The following is a 19,018-nucleotide window of genomic DNA, read 5'->3' on the forward strand; positions in this document are numbered from 1 at the left end:
TCTGTTCAATCCAAACTTTGTTTCAATAGATTTGGGGGGCCTCATATAGCTCACTGACTTGAGCAGGTGCCCCATATACAGAGGCTATCGTCCTCTCTGCAGCGGGCCCTGCTTTGAATCCTCTGGTGTGCTCTCTGTGTGTTATTTCCCCCTTTCTCTGCCTCCTGTCTATTTCAACTGTCCTATATCAATTAAAGGCAAAAAGGGAAAAATGAGTATTATGAGTTCTGGTACTGAATACCGAGCACATGTGGACAGTTACAGACGTATCTTGTGTGTTCCAGTACTGTACTTGCTGTCATTACCTACTGTCATGTATTCAGTGTATTTTGGCTGTAATGTTTTCTGTGTATTTTTGCTGTATTCCTGTGTGTTGTTTCTGCATTTTACCTTGTGAAGCACATTGAGTCCTCTTTGTGAAAGGTGCTTAAAAATTTTAGTTACTTGTACTTACTTATTTTGGTCATGGTCTTGTCTCAGTCTTAGGTTAGGTGGTCTTGACCTGAACACTACTGTGATGTGACAAGTAGGCCTAGGTTGAGAGTGAAAAGAAAGACTGATGTAATGAGGTTTCCGTCTGTTCTCAAAATGAACAAACATGAGCCATTCATTAAGATGTTGACCTGAAATGTTGTGTAGTTCAAGATAAAACTGGATGTAGTGATGATGTTTTGTCACGTGGCCTTAAAGTCTAAAATCGTCTCTTCTTTTTTTCTTTACACAAAAAAATCTTGAATGTTTTCTTTTCTCTTTGTGGGACAAGTTCTTGTAGTATGATATCTGACCACTAGATGGGGACATGATGTTGGTTTGCACCTCAGCTTCAGCAAAGAAGATGTGATAGATCAACACGGCCATCAAGTTGGAATATTGCATATTATAGTAATTGGTGTATTTACTGTTTCTGCATGTAAAAAGATGATGGTTTGAATATTAATGCAGAACATACAAAGAAAAGACTTCTATCATCTTCAAGAATTTATTTAAACAGATTGACAACAGATATCCAAAACAAGACATATCACACTCCAAATCCTCCTCTCAGACTCCGTTCTTTTCACATGAGCTCCTCAACTTCTCCTCAGTCCTCAGCCCATCCTCTAAGAACAGATTAGTCACTGAAGTGTTTCATTGCTAGATTCAGGTATGAGAGAGACTTTACACATCATTAGCTATGACATGGATCAATTCATGAATGCTTTTCATAATTGGAAATAAAATCTTTGATGTAAAATAAAATTTGCCCTTCACCACAGGTAACATTTGATTAATTATGCAATAATTAATTTCCAATTAGAACAATTGCTGCTTGCATCTGACATGAGAAACTAACTTAACTTGAGTCAGACGTGATCATCTAATTCGTTCTTACTAAAGCCGGCCTGAACAATCTCTTTGATTCTCTCAGTCTCCTGTGGTTGAGCAGCAGGCAGAACAGCCTTCAAGTCACCCTCTATTTTTGCCATCCTGGCATTGGTCTGATTCTGAAATTCATTCTTGTACGTCAGGACCAGTTGGAGAATCCCTTCCTGGGCTGCCTTGCAGGATTCCTGCAGATTCAGATGCTCACTAAGGAACTCTGGTTTCTCCTTATCCATGGTCATGATCCTACCTAGGCTGCTGACTCTGTCCATCAGGTACTTGCTGGACACCTCACTGTAGGTTGTTGAAATCATGTGGACCAGGCTGGCAATGTTGGAGGCTTGAAAGGCCTGTTTGTACAGGAGGTCTTTGTTAAAGAGCTTGTCATTGTAAGTGAGTTGCTTTGTATCCTCAGATGCTGTAACAAAATTGTGCAGTGTCTTGCTGTGGCTAATTTTGACGATGTTGGAGACCATCTGGAATAGGAGCACCATCTTCTCCCACTGCTCTTTGACTCTGTCCATGGCATCCAGGCTCTTGACCATCATTTTGATGGTGGTATTAAAGTCAATCTCTTTGATATTGTAGCTCTGCATTTCAACCAGAACCTCAGTGAGCTCCTTCTGATTCTTCTCCATGTTCTCCACACACTTATCATATTGCTCCCGTGTTTGTTTGAGTTGTTCTCGGCTCTGCTCTATTTTGAAACGGGCATTCTCAGTTGCTCTCTGACTTGCTTTTTGTCTGCCTGTGCTCTGTGCTTGATACATCATCGGTGGTTTGGGGGTAAGAGCTGGAGAGCCTAAAACTTTTTTGCTGAAAGAGTCAAAAGTGAAGGTTTCATCATTTAGCGCTGTAATGTTCTTGATCAGATGTTCAGTTTTTGCCTGATCCCATATCTGATCAGGGGAATACGTTGCCAGCTCTCTACATATGTTGAGCCCTTTTTGACAGATTGCCAGAACGTTTGTAACGCCTTTTCCCTTTGGGAGCTTGTCCACTATGTTAAAGATCCTTTGGAATTGACTCCCACTCCATTTGGTCTTTGGAAGCTGTTTCTCCTGGTCATACAGGCCCTGCCAGTCTATTTGATTTCCACTGACAAATTGTGTAAGAGTTCCTACAAGGCTCAGAATCTGTCCAGACTTAGTAAAGGCTGTCATTTGTGCGAACACATCAACATTCTCACCTGAGGTGTTTTGGTTTCTTGTGTTCGAATTCCATGGCCTTGGGATAAACGTATCCAGGATTCCTGGTATAGCAGTTGAGATACCTTCAGCAAAATCCATGCCGATCATTTCCCACCCAGAGGGAAGTGAACCCATAGATTGTTTGAACGTTGCTTGTGCTTCGTCCAGCTCTTTGTCCATGGCCTGCATTGCTTTCTGGGACCATTCATTCAGAAGTTGGGCATGCTGCAATCTCAATTTGGCCTCTTTCAGTTTCATCTTTACCCTTTCCAGCTCTTCTCCATAAAAGTGTTCAGCGTTGATACAGGCATCCAGCAGCTCCTGGATTAAATTGATCACGGCAATATATTTGTTTCTTACACTCTCTGCCAGTGCCACACAGTCGTCTGCAATTACACGAATGTTGTCCAGTTGATTTGGTAGGAGGTTTTCAATAACTGCATCACTGCCATTAAAAAGAGTGTTGAGCGCTACCTTCATGTGATCAGGAAATGTTGCTGTGTGAAGGCGGATTTGATCCATATTCATGTGGGCTTCATTGAATGCATGCCAGCCTGAGTTACAGACCTGCATGAGAGAGGCCCTGAAGGAGTCTGGGTATCTGATGTACTTGTAGCCATCTGCAGGGGGGTTCTTGTTGATGGAGAAATCTGTAGCTGAGGAGATGAATACAAGCTCCCCCATGATGGCAATAGAGAGGGGAGCAGGAGTCAGATAATCCTCCCAGTTTGCATGGGGTTGCATCAGCATCTTGGTGGTTTCTCGCATCTGTGGTGCAGTGGTGAGACTTTGAGTGATCTGTGCAACTTGGTCGGCCATGTTTTCTGTTGAAAAAATGAGAAACAGAAGTTATCGGGTAATCTCTCACCCCATAAAAATATATATGGTGAAGTTATTCACCCTCCCAAGCTGGTGAAAAACAAGAAATTAGCACATTCGTAACAATTTTAAAAAAAAAGTAAACTCATGTGTTAAAAATATTCAGCAGTTTCTCAGGACTCGTTTTTGTTCAAGGATCTATCGTTTTTTCAGTGTTCATTAATGGGCTCCGGACAAATTTTAAAATTGTTCTGTGGTCGCAAGTAACGTCCTTCTGACCATCATTTAAAGGAACAGTGTAATAAATCAAAAGCAAATAGTCATAAAATCCTCCTAATACACTCAGGTATAATGTTGATATAACATACTGATCTCACCAACAACAATAGTACAGCCAGAATATTCACATTCATTTTTTTTTTTTTTTGGTGGGGCGGTGCTTAGCTCACTTGTTAGAGCTGCCGCCCCATGTTGAGGCTACAGTCCTCACTGCAGGTGGCCCCGGTTCGAATCCCGCATCACGCGGCCCTTTCCTGCATGTCATTCCCCCATACCTCCCTATTTCCTGTCTCTCTCTCGACTGCACTATCAAGGCAATAAGAAGCCCCAAAAATATACTTTAAAAAAATTGCAGGCCGCAAATCATGTTTATGTTTTGGAATTTACGTGTTGGCATGTGGCACCACCCAGCGCTCTCTCCCAATCACAGTGTCAGAGGCGTTTCAGTCTTCGGGTTGCCAGTTAAGCTCCCACTGCGATGCAGCTACTGTACGGGCAGGAGATAAAATGAGATCGTGAAAAAATTATTGTTTTCTATTATCGATTATTATGGTCATTGTTTTCTATTATCAATTATTATGGTCATATTTCCTTGATATCACACGGTAGAAATAAGCGGCTTGTCTCTCTTTTACAAAGTGAAATGGAGCCGATGGTAAATGAAGTGATGGTGAACGTGTGGCGTGGTCATGAGATGAGTCCAGCCCGGTCAGGTCGCCTGTCTCCCGTCGTCATGTTTTATGATCCGATGTCAGAAAGTGGAGGAGAAACGGAGCGGCTCGTGTTGTTTATTTTGCGGTAAGGCGTTTTATATGTTGGCTTTTCTACTGCGTGAAGAGCACGCACTAAGGCTCCTGTACAGTAGATGCGTGGTTACAGTGTGTGTGTGTGTGTCAGTGCTACAGACACACAGAGTTGGAGCAGTGAAATGTAACAATAACTTGCAGATCACCTGATTGGCGTGAACCCAGCACGTATGAGCTTTTTACTCTGCTATGAGACTTTGAGACTGACTGAGTGAGCAAAGCAGAGGTTGGCGCATTGCTGTCTGGCAACTTCGAGTCTGGGGGGTTGGGGAGGGGAAAGAGCGCGCTGCTGTGTTTTGAATTTGACTGCAGCAACAATTTTGGCCACATTCTTACATACCGCTCCTTTAAGCTTAGGGACAATGCGGAAGCCCCAGTAAGTCAGAATTTTTATTTAATTTAATTGTAAAGGGAACTTTAAAACTTAAATGATGGTCAAAAGGACGTTACTTGTGACCACAGAACAGTTTTAAAATTAGTCCGGAGCCCATTGATGAACATTGAAAAAACAATAGATTATTTAACAAAATCGAATATAACGTCCAAACACTGCAGTTGGGAGTAACTTATCATAGATGACCTGATATCTGAGGTAAACATTGATTACGACTATAATGCCCTTCAACAGCGCTGTTCTATGTCATGAAGCCGTTAAACTCAGGTTTAAAGAACTTGTTGTTGTCTGGTTGTCTGGAATGAGGCCCAAACTGAAAAAGTATATGGAAATAATCAAATCAAATCAAATCAAATCAAATCAACGTTATTTGTCCCGCAAGGGAAATTTGTCTGGGGCAAGTAGCACAGGGAGAAACAGCTGCCTTGTTCATACATTACATACAAACACACCAGAATATCAACACTGACCACGGCAAGCATACACAAAAACAAAAACAAAGAGAAAGAAAGTGCAGTGAGTGCAATAAATAGGTTAAAATAAAGAGTTCAAGTAGATTATAATTACAAAATTACAAAAAAAATGTATGGCTCTCAATATTGCATGGATCATACTGTTTTATTTTTGGATTCCTTAGTTAATAGCCTATTAATCCAATCAATACTGCTGACCATCCAATCTCTTTATAGGAAATAATAGACTCAGTAAATCATTTAAAAAACAATAAATCTCCTGGAGTGAATGGTCTTGCATCTGAATTTTATAAATCCTTCACTTATGGTGCTGTCCCTTCCACTTATTGATAATCAGCAGCCAATTACCTTCCTCAATAGGCGCGTTTCCATTGCAGGAACTTCGGGGTAATTTTATGGGGCCAGCCCCGTTGGTGCGTGTCTCCACTGCAGGAACCTCCCCCACAGTAGCCTCGTAAACCAGCCTCTCGCGGAAATGCATTTCATTTCATTTCTTGGGAGAGTCTGGCCTCATCCCCCCTGCAAGCGTTTGGGGTGGGCGGGAGCTGGGCGGGAGTAGTAGCAAAGACGGTTTAATATCTTTGGTAGTAGCGTTGACAGACAACCCCATTCAGCCAATCAGCAAGTTGGTGTAGTGACGGGGCGTTGCACCAGTCAGTCCCTGATTGGCCAACGTGCTGTGTCAATCACAGCGGGCGACGCTGATTGGCTCGGCCTTCTGAGGGTTTCAGTCCAAACACTTAGAATGGGGATGAGGCCAGACTCTCCCTCGGAATGAAATGAAATGCACTTCCGCGAGAGGCTGGTTTACGAGGCTACTCCCACAGGGCCATTTACAGAAACTTTTACGGGGGCCAATGGAGTACCTACTCCAGGGTAGGTACTCCGTTCGGCCCCGAAAAGATCCTGGTGCGGCTCGAGGTTAACCCAGCACTGATTGGCTAAAGCTAGAGCAGGCTCTGACGCCACCAGAAAGCACCAAAACAACCGGCATTTTTAAAAGGGGGAGCAGAAGGGGAGCATTAGCCTAGCAGACACCGCTGTAAACAACAAGAAAACAGCAGGAAGATGTACACAAATGGACCGACGATGAGGTGCAGGCACTGATTGCAGTCTACGGCACAGAGGAGATTCAGAGGGGGTTTGAGTCATCGCAGCGAAATGAAAATATCAGCGCACCTCGACACACTGGGGATCCATCACGCCGCAAAACAATGCTGTGAAAAGTAAAAAAAAAAGAAAAAAAAAAGAAAAGAAACGTGGCTACCGCCTCAGCTCCTTCTGTCCTTCTTTGTTGTTATGATTTTTGTGCATGTGCTTGTGACCTGCCTGGGTGACGTCACGGTCGAAACTGTCGCACAACGATTAAGCGGCGATCGAAACTCATGACGTCGCCGCGGGGTCCTACTCTGCAGTGGAGACACGGCCACTGAGAGGGCCGAGTGAGAGGACGGTTCCTGTAGAAGTTCCACCCCCTCCCTTTACCAGGAACTCCTGCAGTGGAAACACGGCTAATAATGTTAGAAAACTTTAGCCACTGATTATGCAAGGTGCTAATATAGATGAAACACAATCTGGATTTGTGAAGAACAGGCATATTTCCAATAATTTTTGACTGGTGCTTGATATGTTAGATTTTTTTCTTTTTTCTTTAATTCTCTTGCACGTGGCGCGTGGAGCCAACCAGGTTAACCAGCTTTCTCCAGCCTCTGTCCGGAGAAAGCTGGTTAACCTGGATATGTTAGATTACCCAGAGCTAATTAATAACAAAAGTTTCATCATCTTTCTGGATTTTTACAAAGCTTTCGATTCAGTTGAACATTGACTCAACTCTTAGCTTCGGTGACTTTTTTTGCAGAACAATTCAAGAACTGTGACTTGCGTTCAATCTGCAATGCATACCTAGGAATATTTGTAACAAAAAAACAGAGAGATAGAAGTAACCTGAACTTTACACCACTCTTAGAAAGAACCAAAAATAAACTCTATCAGTGGCTTCAAAGAGACCTTTCATTAAAAGGAAGAACACTATAAGGCAGAAGGTATATCCAGACTCACTGCTATTTCCTTAGAAGTTGATAAAAGCTGATAAAAGAGATTGATCAGTTGCTTTATAACTTCATTTGGAAGAACAAATTTTATTATATTACTGTAGAAAGTCTGTTTAAATGAATGAATACTACATTAGTGGTGTCTTTAATTACCTTGATTTCAATAAACACACATTCAAGATTAACTGGATTAAACATTACTTACTTAGAACCTATTCCATTCGGAATATTATTTCACGTTATATTTGTTCTAATTTGGTTGGTCTTAGAGGTAGAGTCTGGAGGTTTGTTCTTTGCAGTTTGTAAACAAAATATTCAACTGGGCCCCTCCTCCTGGGCTCAACTGTGCAGCCTCCTGCCGCTGACAGCAGCAGCAGCAGTTGTCAGGACTGTCTGCACTCCTGAATGTGATTGTATGTGCTGCTTCTGTATGTTTTGATTATGTGTTGTCTCTGCATGATTGTACTGATGTTTCACTGTTCTCTCCTATCTTGTCTCCTAGCTGTCCTAAAGCTCTCTTTTTAATCAATGTGCTGTAATATATTGTTTTTTTTTTTTACTTTTTAGGGTGCTTATTGTATTCATCTGGCCAGGGACTACAGTAGGACATTAGCCATGTTGGGTAAAGCTGCCCTTTTTACTGTTATTGATACAGTTGGTTAATTGGGATTGTCTTCGACATAATAAACTGATAAACTAAACTAAACTAGACTATAAAGAAAAAGAAAGACACTCTGAGTGAAGCGCTGGAGCTGCGGACCGATATCGGCTTTCACCAACAACGGGAGCCTCAACTCTCCACCCAGAAGTTAATGTTTAAAAAAAAAGAGACTAAAATACAGGTGGGGGGATGGGGCTCTGCAGACACAGTCACCACCACACAGGAGTAGAAGCCCACAGGCAAAGATAATCTATATCTCTGTGGCTAACTCTGGCGGCGGAGGTACATACCTTGGCCCCGCGCTGGCTGAGGAAACAGAGAGATGAGGACCATGCCCAGCAGGCAGAGACTCTGTCTCGCTGTAAACGGCATCCTGATACCAGCAGACAGGAGGACACAACACACCTGTGCAGGAAGACGAAGGTGAGGAGAGAGGAGAGGGAGGGTATGGCAAGGAGGAGGATCAGGGAGATAGAGATAGAGAGAAGAGGAGTTGGGAAAATGGTGAAGGGAGAGGGAAGAGGGGTTATTAGGTGAGAGGATGGAGGAGAAGGTGGTGGTGGTGGGGGAGTGAAGATAAGTGGGGATGTGAGAAAGTAGAGGAGGTAAGGAGGAGAAGAGAAGACAGAAAGAGCAGCAAAAAAAAGAGGAATGAGGGAGAGGGAGAGAAACTCAGGAGGAAAAGAGGTGTGAGAGAGGAGCAAGGATGACAAGGAGGAAGAGGTGGAGGGAGGAGAAAGGATTTAAAAAGTAGGAGGGAGGTCTTAAATTAACCACATGGCATTTTATAAACATGTTGTCCTTGATGATGTTTCAGCACTGACACTATTAGATCATTAATGTTCATTTAATTACATACACACCCAACATTTCTTGCTTATACTTTGCTTATACAATGCATGTGTTTCCTAAAAGACAGGTGATTGCATTGACTGCCACTTCGGACTAAAAACTTGGCGAGGATATATGAATGAGTCTAATAATACGGTAATAAGTCTTCATTTATGACACAGTTTGTAAGTGGCATAAGTTTTTATTTCATGAATTAATTGTTTTATGTATTCCATACATATAGATTTGACAGATTAAGTTGCTGATTTTTGGTTAAACTGATGCATTACATAAGATTTGCAGTAAGTCATGAAAAACATTATGTAACATAAATTCACTTACTTTTCCTATCATTCAGTCTCTGGTTTAGTTGAGAAGTTTGGACTGAAAATCTCTTCTCAAATCACCTCCTTAAATACAAATCTGAGAGACGAGCCCCTCCTCCCAGCACTCATCTCATCATCTCCACCTCCTGTTTACTTATACTTTGTTCCATAGATGAAGCTTTTATTATCTGGAAACTCTTGTGGTGGGGAGAGAGAGAGAGAGAGAGAGAGAGAGAGAGAGAGAGAGAGAGAGAGAGAGAGAGAGAGAGAGAGAGAGAGAGAGAGAGAGAGAGAGAGAGAGAGAGAGAGAGAGAGGTAGGCCTACATATGTGATGACACACTGCGCATGCACAGTTAGACCCTCTGCCCACCAAGAATAGAGAAGATATATTCAGCATCTGCCCCTGCTTGTACTGACACAAAGTTGTTTAGAGGTATGAAAGTAGCTTTTTTCATGAGCTGTATTTTTGTACTGTCGTGACCTTTTGTACGAGTGAATCCAAACTTACCTAGTTTGAATCACGTTTTGTTGACTATTAAATGATATGTTTAGCATTTGTCAATGTCATTTTTTTTCATGGCTGATACGATGGGGACGGTTGCAACAACTTCTTGCAACAGTCATATCAAAACAGACCACACAACAGTTTTGTTTTTGAATTTACAGAATTTATTTTAAATATGCAAGTGCATAAGCAAACACAAATATATGAAATTAAACATTTTCAGCTAAAAACAGGAACAGTTTATCTGTTATTCCTCATGATGAATTGAGTATGAGAGACTTATACTAAAGATAAACAAAATGATTCCCCCCAAAAAAACTTCTTGAAAAAATAAGCTACTATTTTTGTTCTATGTGACAAAAAAGTTCTATTTATTTGATGTCATTGATGAAACAATTTATTTCCAAGATGATATGTATATTCCCGCAGTCATTTCATAAGACCATTACTAAAATGGTGCATGCGCCACAAGTAGTTCCCCCCAGAAGACAGGGGGACTACAATTTACTAACGTTTCATGAATGAGACCCAGTGAGACAAAAAGCAAAAGTTCATGAGTCAAATTTTGTGTTTAATATGTTGCAACCGTCCTTGATCTGTGTTGCAACTGTCCCCAGGTTTGGAGTCAGTTGCAACATCTGAATTCTTCCATTCAAACAGATGACACATGTCATAAGTAGTCTATCTAATTAGCAGACACATGTTTAATATGTAAAAGTTTGGTGAGTGTAGTCCGAACAGTCTCTGAGTAACTGAGAAAAAAAAAAAAAGTGTTGCCACTGTCCCCAGTCTCCTAATCATACACTATTATGTTTCTCCTCTGCATCAACTTCACAACTGACACTGGCCTTGTCAGCTAATAATAACAATAACAGCAACAGTGATAAACTTTATAGCAGTTTTGCAAAGAATTCTCCCTCTCTCTCTCTCTCTCTGGTAAAAATGGCTATATATTAATGTAGAAACAGAACAAGAAAACAGGATGTATTAAAATATTCAAATATTATATTTTATATGGCTATGTATTCAAATATTATCTTTTTAACTATGAACACAAACTCTCTCCCGAAACGTTTTCTTTTGCATTAAAGAAATTTGTGCATTGTTCCGGTCAGTCAGCATGGATTTTACTTTTAGTTGATAATTAGCAGACACATGTTTAATATGTAAAAGTTTGGTGAGTGCATGTAGTCTGAAGAGTAATTGAGAAAAAACTAAAAAGTGTTGCAACTGTCCCCAGTCTCCCCTAATCACACTCTATGATGTTCCTCCTCACTCCTATTACTGGCATTCCCTCTGCACCAACTCGTTTTTCCGGTCAGCCAGTATGGATTTTACTTTTAGTTGATAAAGCAGATTAATGATTTATGCAGGTATTGTGTAACATTGCAGAAAGGCTACCTTTAACCTAACGTGTGTGCCTTGGACACATCCAAAAACACAAACACGCCAAGTCTGAAGTCTTATAGGGCCATGTAGTGAGGCACTTTGTGTTCGCCAACCTGCTGCTACCATTTTCTGGCCTGGCTAACTGTAGTCCAATCTTGCCCCCCGCCCACAAAACAAAGCTCTGTCACTTTAGTGCATTTGGCTGCTGCTCCACCCATCTTCTTTTCTAGGTTCTTTTTGGCACATTTCCTCCTACACATATGGCTAGCCCGCCCCTGGGTGCAACCAAGTTTTTCAAGCATAGTCTTTTGTAGAATAATTTTGATTATCTTATAGTTATTGAATTACATTACATAAACCAAAGTGAGCAAGTGACTGAGAGACGATTGCGGTTACAAAAAGTCACCACAGTGCCCAGCCATGTCTCGATAGATAGATAGATAGATAGATAGATAGATAGATAGATAGATAGATAGATAGATAGATAGATAGATAGATAGATAGATAGATAGATAGATAGATAGATAGATAGAATCAGAAGCAAACAGAAGTCTACATTGCAGCAAAGAATTGCAAATCATATGTAACCATTAATATCTGCTGTCAGCAAGTTCTTTGAGTTTTCTGTGGTTCCTCCTCATGTCCTCCATGAGGCTCGGTATACCTTCCCTGTACAGCAGCTCATTTCCACTGATCTGAGGCAGTTTTGATGTCATCTCCTCCATCATCTTCATCACAGGCTCCAGCAGGATCAGATGTCGGGTCTGCAGCTCCGCCACACTCCCCACCCCACTCAGCAGCCCCAGCAGAGTGACCGTTCGTCTGATTTTATCCTGAATATCAGCAACAACCCTACGCTTCTCAGACATGTCACGAAGTTTGGCTTCTGTCTCACGAATCTTATTGTCAGCTGCTGAGATGTCACAATGAGCTTCATGAATCAAGGAATTGTAGTGTTTCACTTTGTCAGAATATGAGTTCACCTGAGATTTACAGTTTCCTACTTCTCGACGAGCTTTGTCCACAGCTTCAGAGTACTGGTTCATGTCCGTTTGACCAACACCAGTCATGACTCCTCCTGAAATTATAATAGATGAATGATGAAAAAGTGCAATTTTTTTAAATTGAAGTGGGATACATACAGTGATCACTTAAAATAACTAAAAACATGGTGTATTTACTCACCAGCAATCCAACCCACGATTGGGATAGCCATGAGACCAATGCCGACGTCTCGCACTGTCTGTGCATTATCCCTCTTTGATCTCATGTCACTCAGGGTGTTTTCTGCTGACTGCAGGTTTCTCTTCTCTGTCTCTAGAGCTTCTTTGTAACTGCTTAGAGTGGACTGGAGTGACGACAGATTTGTATTCAAGTTCTTTAACTCCTCAGTTTTCCTTTTCTTCTGCTGTGCTAACTGACTCTGCTCTGCAGTGAGAATCTCAGTTTCCCTATCCACTTGTTGAAGCTCTGTTTTGGCCAAGCGCTCTGACTTTTCCATCTGCTGCTTCATGTTCTCAATCTGTCGTCTGACATCATTAAAGGTCTGGCATCCAGGAAGGATCATGTCTGCTTTAATACTGAGGAGGATCTCTGAGACAGTGATGAAGGAAGAGAGTCCACTCTTCAGTGGTACAATCAGAGCCTGCGCCAGACGCCTCAACTCTACTTGCTGCCCTGCAGACCTGTGATGTAGACAGGTAAAAGTTAAAGCCTAGTTATGACCAGTGACGGACTGGCACAAAAAAGAGGCCCTGGCACACGCACACACACACACACTAGGGTTGTTCGGTATACCGGTACTAAATTGGTACCGGGGTACTGAGGCATTTAAAAAGGTACTATACTGCGCTTAGATGGGCCCGGTACTTTCAACGAAGCAAGGTGCTTTTTTTAAAATTAGCGTTACAGCGCCACCTGTCCATGTGCCCGTGTTTGTGTGTGTGTGCGCCAGCGCGCGAGAGAGAGACGGCCGCCACAGACTCGTTAATCAGGGATGCAAACGGGTCAGGACCAAAAAAGAGAGGTATTGTCTGGCGGGGGGGGGGCTCACCATTAACAATATCACAGAAAAGTCAATTTCCAGTAGTTCAACCCCAACCAAGTATTGAGTGCATATAGATGGACAGTTTTCAGAAGGCCAACATTTCTATATTAAAAATGCTTTAAAAAAATAAAAACCATTGCAATATTTCAATTTTGGAGATACTGATTTTTAGGTCTTCACTGAATGTTAGTCATAATTATTACTATTAAAATAAACTGAATAAATAAAGACATGGGATGTTTCATTCAGTGTGTAATGGACATATAGGCCTATATAATGTGTTAGTTTCACTTTAATTGAACACATTCTACATGGCGGAGGCGACGTCTTTCCACTTAGGGCTTCCTTCACCTCTGAAACGGGGCAGAGCTCCATGGAAACACCTGCCTGACACAGCAACGTAGGGAACCGTGCACGTCCGTGGAGCTGTGCGCCGCGGACGTGCACGGGGGGAAAAAACGGCGTCACCGCTTTGGGTAACGTGCGTGCATGTCGCGCGTCTACATTGGAGGTCGGCTGTTATCAGTATAATCAGAGACCATGAATGAGTTCGCCTCACGTGATTGTCACTGTCAGCCTGTTAGAAAAACATTTTACTGACCCCAGCTGAGACGCTGAGACCCCCCCCCCCTCAAAACAAAAACTCTTCGGATCTGAACGATTCACACAAGTCACCTAATTGACCCTTCGCGTAAGCCCCGCCCCCTTGGTTACTGTTGCTACGCCGGGCAAGCTTTCACTCCCAGCCATGCTCCTGGCAGTATTTGGTATCGATTTCAAAGGAAATATCAGCAAATTTCTGGATAAACTGTTCTGAGATAATAGAGAGAAGAAATCACAAAGAGCATTCATAGTTTTCAGTGACGTGACTCGCGCAGGAGGATAAAACATCTGTTCAACGACACGACTGGACAATGTACAGAGCAGCAGTAAGGACCGGTAATTTTACCGTCTATCAACCCACCAAGACTTAGGTCATCTCACTGGTCATGAAACGTTGTCAAACTCTACGTTTTTGGGCGATTGTGAACCACATACAGTTTTCGCTGCTGTTTTGTTTTCTCCCACCGCTGTATCAGTCAGTGAAAGCAGTCCCTGCCTGGAGGATCCCTCGCCTAAAAGCCCAGGTAAAAGCCCTAAAAGTACAGCTGTCATTTCGGAGGTGAACATATGGTTTTCCCCATATCTACACTTGCTCAAGTCGAAAAAAAAAGTCCGCTCATATCTGAACATCTCTATATTGCTTCTGCCGCCGCCGCCGCCGCCGTAGTAGCAGCAGCAGCAACAACATCCTTCTCTACAAACAAATGTTTTTCGTCCTAGTCTCAAAATGTGTCCACAAAAGCAAACGTAATGACTCACTGCTGAAAGCTTGCCAGGCCTGTAGTTACGGTTGCTAACGTAGGATTGGACAATAGCCGTTTGTGGGAGGAGTTGGCGAAGGGTCAATTGGTCATGAAAAAAGCGAGTTTCGCTTTTCGGCGCGCTGTTTGCATCCCTGTGTGATGTTCAGGGACAGTCAGGACAGTCTGAGGACTGACAGCTCTGAGGTTGAAGTTTATATTAATGCACCATGACACTGTGGCAGGTCTCTGTACTAGGGATGTGAATCTTTGGGTGGCTCACGATTCGATTCCGACTTTTAGGGTCACGATTCGATTCAAAATCGATTTTCGATTCAACCGATTCTTGATTTTCTTTTTGCGATTTTTAGTTTGCTTTATTAACACCAGACCATGTGAAAACGTTGAATGATGATGATGTCTACAGACTATTATATCAGAAGCCATATTTCCCCCCCAAAAATGCACATCACATGTTTCAGATTTATTCAGCAGCAATATATTCGAACCATTTTAAAGTAAACTGCTACATGAAGCTGATTTTATAGGCTACTCTCTTTTCAAAAGCCTGGACTGAAGGATGTGAATATTTGGGTGTCTCTTCGATTCAAAATCAGTTCTCATGCACATGCACATGGACATGTAGCCTATCACCTGTAACAAAGGCTGCTAAAAAAAAAAAAAAAAAAAGAGACGGCACTCTGCTCTCAGGCCAGCTGACCTGCAGCCTGTCTGCAGCGCCACAGAGGAGCTGTCAGAGCTGCTGCTGCTGCTGCTGGTCCTCTCTCTTCAGCCTGCTGTTTGGCTGCACTTTGTATGAGTTTAAAAAAGTGAAGATCTAACGTCACCTGAGCACCGATCAGCTGATCCAGAGCGCAGTGGATGTGGCTGCTCACACCGTGTCCTAACTGGATGCGACGCGAACGAGCGTCCGACAATCGCGTCACATCTGACGCTCTCTGTCCACACTGAATCCGTGCGTCTGTGGGAATGGAAGCACATCAGCTGTGCGCTCGCCCGCTCGACAGACTGGAGACGTAACTACCCGGTTAAAAGATGGGTGAATTGTGCCTTTTAAACAGAAAACAAGTTTCTTGAAATATAGAGCCAACAGCAAGTTGTCTCTATAGTGTAGGAACACGAGTTGTAAAAAACATAATGCAGGGTTTTCTGTAACATTATAAGACGGCGCACCGCCCCCCGCCCAAGATGAATGAAGAGGCTATTAAAAAAAAAAAAAAAGTCCGCTAGTCTCCTTGAAGCGGCTGTTATGTGTCTCTCTCTGGCGGTGTCAGCTGATGTGCACATCTGCAGCAACCCAAACAAATGCACATGTTACTGTTGACTGGCTCTATTCCAGCCACATGATTGGTTCGACGCGGTGGAAATCTCATTATCATTGGTTATTTGTATTGTCTGCCAAAACATGGATGAATGAAACATATCGACCACGTCTCATATTTCTATTGAGGAAAAGTTATTTCACAATTTATAGACACAACACCGACAAGCACTGAGAGCCGCATGTTGCAGTGACGTTATATAGGCTATAAAAAAAAAATCCGCAAATAATAAGCCGACGAAAAGGTGCAACTTGCCACTTAACTTCTTGTCGATGTATTATTTGCGGGGGCTTTCGGGGGATCTGCTGACGGTGGAGGATCTGGGACTGATTCACTGTGGACCACCACCAGTCTGATCAGGTCCATCACAGCACAGCAGCTGCAGCACTGCCCCGCTGTCACATTACTCTCGCGTATCAGCTCAATCTGTTTACATTAAACCGACATCAGGAGAATAATGAGAATTATGATTAAAAATATATTTGTTTCGAATTTTGGCCCCTGGATCATGATTTTTCGCATTCTTGGTTAAAAAAAAAAAAATCCTCTAAAAAAAAAGACAGTTGGGATGCATAATGTGTCTCATAACAGTATACTGTGCGTCACGCTAGGGGTCGGTGGTGTTTTATTCTAGGGGTCGGTGGCGGCTGTGAGACAGCAGCGGCTCCACGGTGAGGGGGGGGGGCAGCTTCTGCTCACCTGACTCTGTGCAGCTTCTTCATTAAATCCAAACAGTCCGACACAGCGACGCACTGCTCCTTTGACTCTAAAGTCTCTGTAGCTCATCAGCCCGGAACTCGCCGACATGGATCAGAAGCGACGGCGGCGTTTGGCCTCAGTGTCTCGGACTTCCAGAGCAGCTACAGAGCAGCGTTGTGACCTCAACCATGGTTGATGAGAGCAGAAATGTTGTTGTAGGCCTGTGCATATTCTCATTTGTCCAGGTCATAGTATTTCAAAGGAGGTTAAATCGAAAGCAACTGGACTTATACTGAGTCTCCAGACCAGTTAGTTGGACCAGTCCCAGCCTGGTCAGATGCTACATGAACTGATGAAGCCTCTTGGATGAGAGGTGAAACGTCTTCCTAGACAAATAACTAAGTCCAGTTGAACCTGCTTTGAAAAAAAAAAAAAGTTGTTGGCGGGCTCGTGAATTTTTTTTTGACACGAGTCAAAAAGAGCGATAAACCGCGTATCTCGCGTTTGGTCGCGCGTCACAACTCGAGCGAAAAAAAAAGCGTTCCTCGTGTTTGGTGGGAAGCCCCTTGTGGGTCTTCCCACCAAACACGATGAAATAGACGAAGACGCGAAGGTCCCGTCGCCCAAAAAGAATCGCGTGTATTGCGTCGCAAAAAAAAAAAGTCGCGTCTACCGCGTCGCGCGCCTAATCGCGTCTCGCGCCTAATCGCGTCTTTGCGTTACGGCCTTTTACACCGCGGACGTAACGAATAAACGGTGACGGTGTGAACGAACAACATAGAACAGGACCAGACGTGGCGTTGTTTCCTCTTTTCACCGACAGCTCCACTCTCCATTACTTACACTAACTACTGTTATTGTTGAGGCCAGAGAATTGTGGGATTTGTAGTTTTTGACCAATCGCAGGTTGTGCTCTTTCTTTTTGTGATTTTCCTGGTTCACACATGTATTTTTTTTTAGGGGCAAATGCGAGTGAAATGCTCGTCCATGGTGGGCATAAGAAAATTTAAGACCTGTCTAAAATGATTTAAGACTTGAACACAATAATTCAACAAATTTAAGACATTTTAAGGCCTAAAATTTAGATTTTCAAATTTTAGACTTTTTAAGACCCCGTGGATACCCTGTTATTTCATATAAAAGTTTAAGTGCATGCATATTTTATGATGCTGTGTATTTCAGGTGTAGGTTAATATACACACACCTCAGGAGGCCTGTTGACTGGTTAAAACAAGGTAATCAGTAGATGGGAATTAACTTCAGATTTAGTCACGGATCACCTTCAAACTCTCCTTGTCATGATATTTGAATTAATTATACATCAACACCAGCATATATAGGATTAACACAACATACAAATGAATAAAATGATCTAAAAGTATACATTTGTTTATTATTAATTGGATTATTCAACAAAATGTTAAAATTATAAAACCATCCTTCAACTTAAAGCCCGAGGCGACGTCTTTAAACAGTTTATTTTGCTCATCAAATGAAGAGAAATTGACTCTGGAGCCTGAAGTCTGTGATTATTGATTAGGATTTTCAATCAATCACTTTTTAATCAAAACACAGCTGCGTTTTAATCTTCACTGTTTCTGCTCCAACTAAGATAAATAAATCATAATAACATCTGTTCTTTGTCGCAGCAGAGAGAGTGAATCACTGCGATTCATATGTTTATAATTTACATAATGTGATATTATGTGATAATGAAGTTTAGGTGAAGAGGTGCACTCTGGGAAATATTTTTTGTGAGTTGATGAAATTACTTATCAATATGCGCTTCCATTTAGACATGATGACGATAAAGTGCAGGACAACACGGTGTTAAAAACAGTTTCTTTTTTTAAAAGGATTTGTATTTCCATGCTTTTATTTTGAAGGGATGCTGCATGTTTTAGAAGCCTTACTTCTGATTTCCTGTTTGTCAGACTCAGTTTATTGATCTGGTCACATCGATTATTGATTGAAATGTTAAATTTTTCTAATTTATTTACTTTACGTGTACATACTTTCTTTTCTTTGTCTTGTTTATTTGATGTTTGTTTATTTTATTTCATGCTCTTATATCTTATGTTTTGTATTTATTTATATTTACAAGTTTACTATTTGCCTTATTGGTTTGTACATCGATTTATTTGCAAAATAAAGTAAAAAAGCAAAAAACAAAACACCAACAGAGGGTTGAACAGCTGAGTCATGTGAGTGGCGGTGAGCGTCCGTTACCTTGACGCCGGCGATCTCGATCATGAACATGGCGGCGCCCAGCACGTGTCCGGCGTGGTAACACCAGAACTTGATGCCGGCCACTTCCTTCACCTCGTGGAAGTTGATGGTCTCGATCTTCTCCATGCTGTCCTCCAGGTCCGTCTCCGTGTAGAGCATGTCGTCTGCCGAGATGTTACTGTCACACACACACACACACACACACGCACACACACACACACACACGCACACACACACACACACACACACACACACACGCACACACACGCA

General features: G+C 42.3%; 2 protein-coding genes across 3 annotated transcripts; both read right to left on the reverse strand.

Moving 5' to 3' along the window:
* Positions 1 to 960: 960 nt before the first annotated feature.
* LOC146960237 (uncharacterized) lies at positions 961 to 9,346 on the reverse strand. 2 transcript variants are annotated; one of them, XM_085772506.1, is made up of 3 exons: positions 9,209 to 9,346; positions 8,326 to 8,440; positions 961 to 3,376 (listed from the first exon to the last, which is right to left on the reverse strand). In XM_085772506.1, the coding sequence occupies exons 1-3, from the start codon at positions 9,218 to 9,220 to the stop codon at positions 1,344 to 1,346; spliced, it is 2,160 nt and encodes a 719-aa protein (XP_085628632.1). In that variant the 5' UTR covers positions 9,221 to 9,346; the 3' UTR covers positions 961 to 1,343. The 2 variants fall into 2 exon arrangements, with proteins under 2 accessions (XP_085628632.1, XP_085628633.1); XM_085772507.1 differs by lacking the exon at positions 8,326 to 8,440 and having other exon boundaries at positions 9,209 to 9,254.
* Positions 9,347 to 11,662: 2,316 nt separating this feature from the next.
* Positions 11,663 to 18,907, reverse strand: LOC146960238 (uncharacterized). The gene is made up of 3 exons (XM_085772505.1): positions 18,749 to 18,907; positions 12,273 to 12,801; positions 11,663 to 12,165 (listed from the first exon to the last, which is right to left on the reverse strand). The coding sequence occupies exons 1-3, from the start codon at positions 18,905 to 18,907 to the stop codon at positions 11,678 to 11,680; spliced, it is 1,176 nt and encodes a 391-aa protein (XP_085628631.1). The 3' UTR covers positions 11,663 to 11,677.
* Positions 18,908 to 19,018: the final 111 nt, after the last annotated feature.

This window comes from Trachurus japonicus, unplaced genomic scaffold, assembly GCF_045865225.1.
Source record: "Trachurus japonicus isolate A0001 unplaced genomic scaffold, Traja_1.0 AP030543.1".
Classification (NCBI taxonomy): domain Eukaryota; kingdom Metazoa; phylum Chordata; class Actinopteri; order Carangiformes; family Carangidae; genus Trachurus; species Trachurus japonicus.